Source organism: Phoenix dactylifera, unplaced genomic scaffold, assembly GCF_009389715.1.
Source record: "Phoenix dactylifera cultivar Barhee BC4 unplaced genomic scaffold, palm_55x_up_171113_PBpolish2nd_filt_p 000237F, whole genome shotgun sequence".
Taxonomy (NCBI): domain Eukaryota; kingdom Viridiplantae; phylum Streptophyta; class Magnoliopsida; order Arecales; family Arecaceae; genus Phoenix; species Phoenix dactylifera.
The window spans coordinates 216,255-227,484 of NW_024067736.1; the positions used below are offsets into that span (position 1 = coordinate 216,255).

At 41.3% G+C, this 11,230-nt stretch overlaps 1 protein-coding gene across 1 annotated transcript; it reads right to left on the minus strand.

Annotated features, from left to right (window-relative positions):
* Positions 1-1,118: 1,118 nt before the first annotated feature.
* Positions 1,119-8,693, minus strand: LOC103711387. The gene is made up of 7 exons (XM_008797510.4): positions 8,257-8,693; positions 6,369-6,542; positions 6,158-6,250; positions 5,980-6,048; positions 2,186-2,392; positions 1,590-1,715; positions 1,119-1,451 (listed from the first exon to the last, which is right to left on the minus strand). The coding sequence occupies exons 1-7, from the start codon at positions 8,521-8,523 to the stop codon at positions 1,296-1,298; spliced, it is 1,092 nt and encodes a 363-aa protein (XP_008795732.2). The 5' UTR covers positions 8,524-8,693; the 3' UTR covers positions 1,119-1,295.
* Positions 8,694-11,230: the final 2,537 nt, after the last annotated feature.

Sequence of the window (11,230 nt, forward strand, 5' to 3'; positions counted from 1 at the left end):
CGGAGAGCCCCTTGTAGACCGAGCCTCATGGTCGTTAAGCTGAATATGGAGGGAGCCTACGACCAAATGAGCCGGCGCTTTCCCTCCTATTCCTTGGAGAGTTTCGAGATTGGTGAGGACTTGATCTAGTGGGTTATGGGATGTGTTCAGTTTCCATCCTTCGCCATTCTAGGGAATGACATGCCTGCTCCTTTCTTCGACCCCACCATTGGCCTTCGGCGAGGTTGTCCTCTTTCTCCCTACTTGTTCATCATTTGTGTCGATGCTTTGTCTAAAACCCTTCGGGTTGCTTCTTTGACGCGAGTCATCAAGTCCTATAGGCCTACTCCGAAGGCCAAACCGATCTCCCGCCTCCTTTTTGTGGACGACTGCATGCTCCTAGGTTGAGCCACGAGATAGGGTGTCATGAGAATTAAAGGCATATTGGAAGACTATTGTGCTGCATCAGGCCAACGAGTCAACTTTGCAAAGTCAACAGTCCACTTTAGCCCGAAGACTAAGCCATCACTCAAAGGCTGCATCAGGGAGATCTTGGGGGTTGGAGAGCAAGTTGGCTGCTACATGTATCTGGTGATACCCATCAATGGGAGACTTCTATGGAGGGCTAATTGTGGCGAGGTTGAGAGAGCATCAGTAAGAGGCTGAAGAAGTGGCAGGTGAGTGCCCTCTCTATGATAGGCAGAGTAACACTGGTGAGATCAGTCCTTAGTTCTGTTCTGATGTATCTCTTGTCCAACACCCTTTTGCCCAAGATGTTGTTGCTGAGATTGGAGCAGATGTTTAGAAACTTTCTTTGGAGAATGCAAGATAGAAGAAGAGGTGTTCATCTACTAGTAGATTTCTTCAGATTCCATAATGCTGTTTCAGTGCTTTTTTGAGGATTTAAACACACTTCACTTTTGTATGCACAATTCTGCTTCCATGGGTTCACAATGGTACGAGATAAGGCACCACTAGTAAGCCTATATAGGGGAAGTGCTTAAATTAAGATTGACTATGATCACTCTTCCAGCATAGATGTGGTGGAATTTAGTTTGTACCGAACACTGATAAAGACAGAAGAGAAAGCATAAGCTTAGCCTGCAACATCTGAAGCGCAGCCATTCAAATACACGACATATAATAAGAAGTATTTCCATGCACAGATATGCCAAAGAGTATCACAACTTCTGTAAGTGATTATTGGATAAATAACCGGTTAGGATACACAAACCAAGACCAGCCTCCTACCTGGATTACCCTTAAACAAAGCTTATAAGAAACATGAATCAAACTTTATTTCCTCCAGGCTTGGCCTACGAGTATCCTTTCTTTCCTTTGAGATTGATCACTGCAAGCTCTTGTTCGACAAAATCTCCAGCACAGATGGGAGGGTACTTGCCTGCATGGGGTGCCTCAGCAAAATGGCCTAGTGGCTGTAGTGTTGCATCAGAAGCAATATGTGCGAAGAGCTAAGCAAGGACCAATACGAGAGAACAAGGTGATTAATCAAGCAACTCAGGAGCAACAGAAGGGAAGTGGGGAAGCGAGTGAAAGTTGAATTCTCATATAAAATTAAGTCAGCTTAACAGGCAGTTTGTAGTACTTACTGTTGATGAGACCCTCCACAGGCTGCGGTTTTGCTGGCGAGCCAGTTCAATAGCTTCGAGAGTCCTCTTAGTCACAACAACCTCATGCATTCCAGCTAAACACTCACCCCCAGTCAGCCACTCTAGCTGTATACAAGCACAACCATCAACTGAGCTATTACCATGATATTGTTCTATTTATGTTCTTTTGACAGGAAATTTTTATGCTATCAAGGACAATTAGCCAGCCTCATTGACTATAGTGAGTATTATGCTGTCATGCAGCAAGCAGATCCAGCATTACTGTTGTCATAGTCCAGCCATATACTAGCATATTTTGAAACTTAAAGAATGACAAAATGAAAAGGATAAATAATAAAGTAATCAGAGATGAAATAATCAGAGATCACAAAATACTGATAGAATACTGTCACTTTGTTGGCTCATGCTGGCATATATGGTTGTCTCTGTTTGTACATCTCATGGTATTACAGATATTTCAGTGTATTACTAATATGAAATTTGCTTCCTAACAATCAGTTGAAATTTGAACTCGAGATACTATAGTTGCGATGCTTTTGAATGTGGCATTATCAAAGAGCAAAACCATAGTTTACCTGTTTTCCTGTTTGAATGAGAAGGCACCCGACAGGGACCTTCACTTCCACTTTCTGTCCACTTCGCAACCAGATATTAAGGCCAGGAAACCTGCTCCTGCCATGTATAGTCAAGAAATTGAGGTCATAATGATATCCTGCAAATACTGTGCCCTTGGTTCCATGATGCTGAAGGTCGCTTCCTGTTGGAGCAAGGAGGTGAGGTCCCTAGTTTCAAAGAAAAGGTAGAACTTTGTAAGAGACGGAACATAGATATGATAGTGAGAGGAATACTTTTGGTAAAAAAAATGATATGGTTGGTAAGATGCAATCGAAAACTTTAAGAACAATTATCAGCAATTAAGTGCAATACTTTACTAATAATGCATGAAAAGATTCAGTCTAAATACTCCATCAAAAGTGTTCGCTTTATTTAAACCACTTCCATATGGAACAAATATTCATAACTAAACACACTGATTAAACTCATTACCATCAACTTTCAGCTTTTTTGACAGTTAAAAGTCAAAAACTGTAGTTTTTCTTGAAATAAGAAATGGTGATGTCATCATAAAAAGTTTGATTGTACCACTAAACACTCAATAAAGCAAAGAGTTGGCTTCTTCAATCTTGAACAAGATTTACGCATGAAACATAAACAAAAATGGTGAGTGTTAAAAGGCTGCCAGAAAAGATAGTATGAGCAAAGCTGTAATTTCAGATTATCATATTCCACCTCAAAATGATAATCAAGCTGGAAAAGTAAATAAATCCCAATCCTGAATATTTTAAAAACAAGCAGAGTGGAATATGCAATCATAACATATTCTCATAACCATTAGATTAACTGAATTTAGTAAAATATCACCAAGAAGCACATGATGTTACCAAGATCATATTGGTAAACACCTTGATTCCACAAGATAATGCCTATGAAAATTTTAACATAAATACATAAGAAATCCATGGTCTTCAGTCTGTGAAGTTTGTCTTACAAGCTGAGAGGAAAAACCAATCTGTCCCTCTTCCCTTTCAACTACCAACCAGCAACCACCAACTTCAGAAAGACACAAGAAAGGGAGCGCCCTTTATTTCTCTTTCTTTGCCATATGTACTTCATGACTCTATTTTGTGATGCAACACAAACTACTGCAAATAAAGTTGAAGTGGGAATAAAAGATATACCAAAGTAGGCAACAATGAAGTGAAAAAATGTTAGATTATCAAGATTCAGTGGAGAAATGTTTATAAAACATGAAGTTAGAAATGCCATATGGGCTGGTATCTTAGCCAATAAAGAGAGTAAGCTTAAAAAAGGTGAGACCGTCTTTTTTTCAAAAAAAATGAGGTAAGTGGTGAATTTGCATGAAGGATGGATACTTCAGAGAAAAAAGAACAAAAACCATTAGACAGACCAAAAAAAAAAAAGAATTAAGAATTCCTTGGAGCGAGTTTATTTCATTATAATGTGACTATAACATAACCGAACAGGGGACAGACGCAGATTTTATATGTAGGTGGTAACATATTGGCTAAGACATACACTAAAGCAGCTTTTTACATTTTTACGTAGATAAATGGAGAGAGAGATGAAGGATCTCCAAGATATAATAAGCTATTGACACAAAATTATGAAAGGCACATCTGAAGCTGATATGATAGACCTAAAGGAGTCAAAGGAAATTTTGCCCAAAAGAAAGGAGAACAAAAGATGTAGCCAAGAATATTGTGTGGATTAGTTCGTTAAAATGAAAGAAAATACACATAAGAAGAGTATGAAATAGATCAATACATTGAGATGGGTTATGGAGGAATTAAGACCTTAGGAAAGATTCGAACCATGCGAAAACAAAGAAGTCAAGCGAATAGGTTAATAAGCACCATGAATTCCTAATTCCTATGCGTCATGACTCAATCAATGAATTAAATTTGTACACATTGTCTTGGATGTTCTGCACTTTGTATCACTATGGGATGCATCAGCATGTAATAACAGGTTCATTGATGCTTCGCATACGCTTATCAAATTCCAAGTTCTCAAGGCCTAAGAATTAATATGTTCTACATTCACTTGGACATCCAGAATTATGAAAGTCAAGATTTTCTATATTTGCTACTTGTAATATACCAGATTGCAAGACTACTTTAAAGCATATTGTAATAGATAATTTGTGTTAAAAATAAAAAGTCGAGGATTTTCTGCGTAACATCATTACATAGCTAAGTACTATTGTTGCCTCTTAAAATTCACAAGGAGAAGAAATGAGCATAAACATGGGAAGTTGAACAATTTCATCTTCATTTTTATACCACAAAAGGTGGAGAAAATCTTTTTTGCTGAGGAATTACAAAGGCTCCTGGCATAATCCCTAGGCTAGATCAGATCTGGAGCTAGGATGTTTAAGGTCTTATAGGACAGTGGGTTGATGAAAATGTTGATGTCTTAGAATTCTTCTCGTGTCTCAAAAACAGTATTTAGGAGCACAAGTGGAATATCAACTTGATATGAAGAAGCATGGAGAGGGTTAAGGGAGGAGGCACTAAATTGGAGAAGGTAGGACTTGTTTTTAAAAGATCTACAAGAGATTGGATGTTTAATGCTTGATTAGTGTCAAATTCCTGTATATATTTGAACTGCCGGGGCGAGACTTGGCACAACACTAAGGTTGTTCCATTATAACCTAGAGGTCATGAGTTTGAAACAAGGAAGCAGCCTCTCCGCATGCGTGGGTAAGCTACATATATCTAACCCTCCCCAGACCTCACAATTGGATGAGCCTCATGCACTTTTTTTCCTGTATATATGAATTGCGAAGTTCCATGATACAAGGACTTTGGATTCTCTAGAGACTTCGACCCATTTCACAAAGAACTAATGGAACCAAAGTTAAGGCACTAACTAAGCATTCTACAAAGGTGGCAATGTTTAAAATCATGATGCATGTTTAACCTATCTGAGTTCTCTTCAATAGCTGCTGTATTTAGTCTAACAATTAATACTTAAAGTCCTAAATGGTGCACTGGTTTCCATTAATACGAAGTAGGAACATTGTCACATGATTAATTGCTATTTTGATCAATTCTAACATTTAGCTTCCAAGAACTATCTAGGCCTGTAGCATGTCACCATGCCATGTCAGTTTGAATGCCATCAAAGTAAATGATTGCCTGAGATCTTGTCTTGGGGATACAGAAAATCTGTCAAAATCAAGGCTCCACCACCATGTGCCCATATGGGGCTAAAAACAAATTCTCTACACATTGATAAGGTAAGTAGTCAACCAAGAAAAGAGTAAAAATCAGCAAATTGAGCTGAGAAGATTCTCTTGCTCTATAGCAAAATATACTGAGCTCAACTAGCCCCATCCTGCCTACAATGAATATTATAATTCTCACACATTCATACATATCAAGTGCTACACATCCTTAAGTTGATTTTCCTGCTATTATATCTACCATTTAAATACTTATAGGCCCTTAATCCATTCAACACATTTCTTTGTTCCTCTCCTTACTAGTTCCTCCCATGATATTTGGATGTGGCTGTACCATGCAGATTCGTCAAGCCACCTAAGCAATGAAGCTCTAGACAGCCTATACTGCCTAGCAAGTGCAACTGAAGTTGAAAATCTGAACAACTTATCAGGATATTCAACAAATGTAAGACTACTTGGCACTACATATAGTATTATTAATTAGTTTGCACTAGTAAACTAAATAAGCTTGTAACATGATGAGAAATTTGCATTGCAAGCTCGGTTTTGGTTGATTAGAAAGCATAAGTGACAATATCTGCAACAATATGTCACCGGTACCTGTTTCATCAAAGAAGTGAATGCATCCTGCGACAAGCCAAAACCAATTGCAGCCATCTCAGCAACAGCCTGCACCAGAATATGCATCATATAAATTTATAATCTGGAGTTTATAACCTGTCACCTCAGAGGGCAACAAAAAAAATTGCCTTCGTAGAAAAGGACACTAGTGTTGTACCTCAATTGCGGCTATCATCTTGAATCCCCATAGGTCCATGGTTTCTTTCCACTCAGGAAACCCTTCTGGTATGACAGGTTCAGAATTCAGTTCCTGCATGAAAGAAAACAATAGTTCCACAGTGCCCTAACCATGTAGAGAAGAATATTTTGTTTTAAAATAAATGTACACAGAAAGATCTTGCTAGAAAGAAATTCGCAATGCTTGATACCTGAAAGCAGGTATTTGCTGGTCGAGGACCTATCCTCCACATGTATCGCCATTTAGGATCTGGTCCTGTAGGAGTGAATGGCCGAAACTCCTCTGGCATCATTTTTATTTTTTCTTGCATGTCCTTATCCACTAGACTGCGTGGTATCTCCACCCCTTCAGGTGTTACACCAACCTGTTTCCACTCAACAAAAACTTTCCAGGTAAATATGCTAATGAACAGTGAAGAATAAGAATGGTCCTTATCTCTAACAACAGTTCAGAGCTAATATTTTTCTTTATTTTTTCTGGCTGAAAATGAGTCATAATAAAACTAAAACGATACACCAAAATATCATGGTCTGTACATATATACTATGATTATGGATTAAATTGCTCATTTCTTAGGCTATATCAGTTTTTCCATTTGAGATAGTCTTGCAGATCTCCATACGCTTGTAGTGACCACAAGAAAGTTGTCATAAATTATTTCATTCTGAGGGCTCATTTTCGCAATGATGATCAACAAAAGGCAAGGACAAAGAGAAATTGCAAAAATATTGTGAGATGGGAGTAAAAACTTTTAGCTTTGACAAAGAAGGTGATCGTGGTAGGAATGGATGGTGGAGAAGATTCACAAGGCCAAGCCTAAACATTAGGGATAAGGAGATGAGATATGATAAGAAATCTAAGCTTCAGACAGAGACTGAACAAAATGAGGCGGAGAAGGAACCTAACTCAATAATATTGTGATGACTATAGTCTCAGAATTCTGAAGAGTTTTTCCTTGTACCACAAATATATTAAAGGAGCATTCCTACATCAGCAACACTAATCCTAGTATCTGCTTCATAGATAAGAGGGTCAGAAGTTTGCTCGTGATGCGTAACAAGAAATGTCACAACCTCAGTTTGTACCGGGAGTAAACATGAATTAATTGTTTTAATATAATTTGTGTTTGCACTAAGATGGCACTTATCTGATCTTTGTTTTTCTGCAAATCACTAATCTTTTTTGATGTAAAGGGGAGGCAAAAAAAGCCACCCAGTCTGCAAATCATTAATCATTAGCATGTCCCTTGTATGTTCTGTATTCAGAACATATGAAAATTCTCAGAGTGCTTTAGCAGTCACCTTATAATTTCTTTTACTACCAAAAACCAAACTTGGTAGTTACTTACCCAGGATCATTTAATTTATAAAGAAAAGTCAATACCTTAAATCATGTAACTAGGTGGGGAAAGTGCGAGGGATATAACCCAATCTCAACCAACCATTAAATAGAAAGCCTAATGCTATCCATATCAAGTCTATATCACTAATCAAAGTTTGGGAAAGCTCTTCATGGCCAATTTTCAATCTGACTTCAACCCTCAAATTAGTCTCCAGAGATCAGAGTACGGCCTCGGCAACTTCAGGACAGAGAATGACATGCTATAAGATCTAGAGGGCTAGTCGGCGCGTAGGAAGATGACATGTTTTTGCTTACGCAATGTAACAAGTACCCTCCGGAACTTCCTGAGACTTGAAGAGCTTCAAAATTTAATTTAGAAAATTACATTCGACTCCGAGGCCCAAGTTACAGGCTAACGAGCCAGAAATAACACATGATGCACAGGATGGCACGACCACTAGATCAAGTTTATATACATACTGGAGAAAATGATCCTTTTTTCAACAATTGCACATAAAATCTTTCCAATGCCCCCCTCCCCAAAGAAAAAAAAAATAAACCCAACCCCATCAAATTTCAACCAATCCTAAACTTCGATTCCATCTTTAAATTACAATGTCAAACATCAAAATAAATAAATAAATAAAACTCAAAAACAATGAATCGGCGACTTTTCCCTTAAGATGCTACCAAAAATTTCTTTTAGAAAAGGGGGAAAAGAAGAAGAAAAATGGGACCTGGTAATGGAGGTGGGGGCGCTCTTGGAGCCGCTTGAATTCCTCGGATCGCTCGAAGTACCTCTCCATCATATCCAGGAACCGATCGTTGTCCTCGGCGGAACACCGGGGGTCCTTCACCAAGAGCGCCCCAGTGTCCCTCAGGCTTCTACTCACCACCGCGCATAGCTCCCTCAGCTCCTCATCCGCCGCCGCCGCCGCCGCCGCCGGATAGGGGGATCCGGCGATTGCCAGGTACGGGGCAAGGTCCACGACGGGCAGGTCCATCGCCCTAGGTTGCGGGTCCTCGGAGGCGGCGATCACTGCGCTGCTGAATTGGCGATGTCCTCGAGTGGCGGGAGAATAAATTTACGAAGAAGGAAAGCGTGGGGAGTCCAACTGGAATGACGAGGGTGAGACGTATCCGACTCATGATGTGAAACCAGGGGCGCACAAAATCCGGGATCGGGTGGGGAAGTTGGAGTAGGGCACTGCAACACCTGCACGTTTCCAGGGCTGGAAGTAGCTCATGGGCCATGGCCAGCCCGACGTTCGACGGGCAGGGTCGGCCTGCGGTTGGGCCCTGGGTTCGGTCTACGATAATTTGTCACGAGCTTGAACGTACATATAAAATCCGATGCTAGGCCCAGTCCGGGCCTCACCTGAAGCCCAAGCCAGGACCAGGCCTGAAAACCCAGCCTGGAATCAAGTCCCAATCTAGCGCTGAACTAGGCCCAGAAATCTACTCCCCAATTCTCCAAAACCGTAGGCTTATCAGAGAAACCGAAATGGGTCCGGGGCGCCGGGGCTCATCTTTTTTTTTTTTTTTTTTTTTTTTTTTTTTTTTTTTTTTTTTTTTTTTTTTTTTTTTTTTTTTTTTTTTTTTTGTCAAAACGGCAAATTATATAGCTCTAAAGTGAGTACATCCTGCCAGATCACGATAAAGTAAAGAGTACAAATCTGAAGAAATCTCTCCTACAGATGTCCAAAGGAACTCCCCAGAGTGTCGTGCGACGAAGGAGGCGACCCAGTCTGCTGCCCTGTTCGCCTCCCGATATACGTGGGCTACCTGGAAGCCACCGAACTCCTGAGCCAGTCTCCGAATCTCTCTAATGAGGGGATGACCATCCCCATATCTATCCACACCTCGGATCCAATCAACCACCACAGAGGAATCCCCCTCCAGTAGCACCCACTCGGCACCAAGGACTCTCTTCGCAAAAGACAAACCCTCCCATGCAGCTCGAAGCTCAGCCCCAACAACTGAGAGACCCATCGTGCGCTGACCCCCTGCTGCCACCATCCTACCCCAGGAGTCCCTGATCACAAATCCAACCCCTCCAAATACACCATCCATCATCATGCTCCCATCGAAATTCACTTTGAGATGACCAAGGGGTGGGGGCACCCAAGAGACGAGGGCGAACCTGGGCGCTGTAAAAGCGGGTGAAGTGCCCCAGATGTCCCTAGCCATCTCACTAGTGAATACCGCTGAGGCTGCCGTGACCTCCCCAACCTGTAATAGAGCTCTATCAACCACCATCCTCGATGAAATCCTCCGACCCTCAAAAATGCCAGCATTCCTGTCCAACCAGATATGGTAAGCCAGATATGCTCTAAGAATACCCTCCTCCCACAAGCTGGGGCTCCGCATAGATCCTCTCAATAAAGAAATCAAGGCCTGAGCCGACTCCACCGACTGGGGCAGGGGAACCGGCGATCTACTCCAGATCTCTCTTGCCCTCGGGCACTGCACAAGAACATGATCAATAGTCTCCTCCGCCTCCGTACACACCATGCACCACTGCGAGATCCGTACTCCTCTTCGAACAAGTACGCTTCTGGAAGGTAGGCAACCCCACGCCACCTTCCAGATGAACAAAGCCACACGCGGGTGAACCCGCAACCTCCAAATCCAACCTCCCTCTATCTGCCGACCGGACTCCCTCCTGAATAGGGGAAGAAGATCTCTAGCTCGGACCCGCGTCCGTCCCGACGGCCTCCACACTAGCCTATCTGACTCCTCCCGCAAAAGAGCCGGTAAAGCCAGAATCGCCTCTGCCAGCTGCTCTCCAAAAGTCTCCCGAACCAGCCCCTCCCTCCACTGACCCCCAGCCTGGTCATATAAGTCACAAACTCTGCATCCAACCAATCTCGCCGAGTCCACCAGAGTCGGCAGAAGACTAATCGGCTGCTCAGTCACCCATCTGTCCGCCAGAACATCTATCGACCGACCATCCCCAATAGACCATGTAATCTCCGGAAGCACCTGCACAGCTCTGGCACACATCTCCCTCCAGACCGGCGAATGGTGTCGTCCTGCCCGAATCCCCGGAACTAGGGCCCCATATTTGGCCCTCATCAATGAAGACCACAAACTGTCAGGCTCTAGGGCTCATCTTCTTCGTCCCCGCGCCCCTTCCTTTGTCACTCCCAAAGAGCCGGGGGAGTTGGAGGTCTCGAATCCACTAACGAGGAAGAAGGCTACGAAGAAAAAGATCAGGGTGAAGGAAAAAAAAAAAAGAAGCTTTGATGACAATGACGTTGTTGTACATGCCACACTCTGAGGGCATAACAAATGCCACATATCTACATAGTGGATCATATAAGTATTTAAAACTACAGATCATATCAAAGTAATAATAATTTTTTAAAATATATTTAATCAAAAATTTATTCAAATAATTTTTATAATAATTCCAACGAGTCAATATATGTTAACTATTTATTTAAATTAAATTAAATATTCTAACTAGTTTAAATAGTCTCACTAGAATTCTAATAAGTGAAAGTATCTTCAGAAGATGCAGCGCACTCCTCCAAATCTTGAGCAATCATGCATTTAGATCTGAAAAATAGAAAAAGTATAATAATAAATTATACTAGCCCAATAAGCAACATAATACCCCAAAGTGGATCTAAGCATGTCAAATAAATAAGTAATTAAAGAGGATGATACTAACCGAGAATAAATCAATTTTCAAATAATACATAT

Excerpts from the sequence above, each read along its gene's own strand:
- LOC103711387 (XM_008797510.4), bottom strand. The coding sequence starts at position 8,523 with ATGGACCTGCCCGTCGTGGACCTTGCCCCGTACCTGGCAATCGCCGGA. Across the intron at positions 6,543-8,256 it reads GCCCCCACCTCCATTACCAG|GTTGGTGTAACACCTGAAGG; the intron begins GTCCCATTTTTC and ends GAGTGGAAACAG. Across the intron at positions 1,716-2,185 it reads TCATTCAAACAGGAAAACAG|CTAGAGTGGCTGACTGGGGG; the intron begins GTAAACTATGGT and ends GCTTGTATACAG.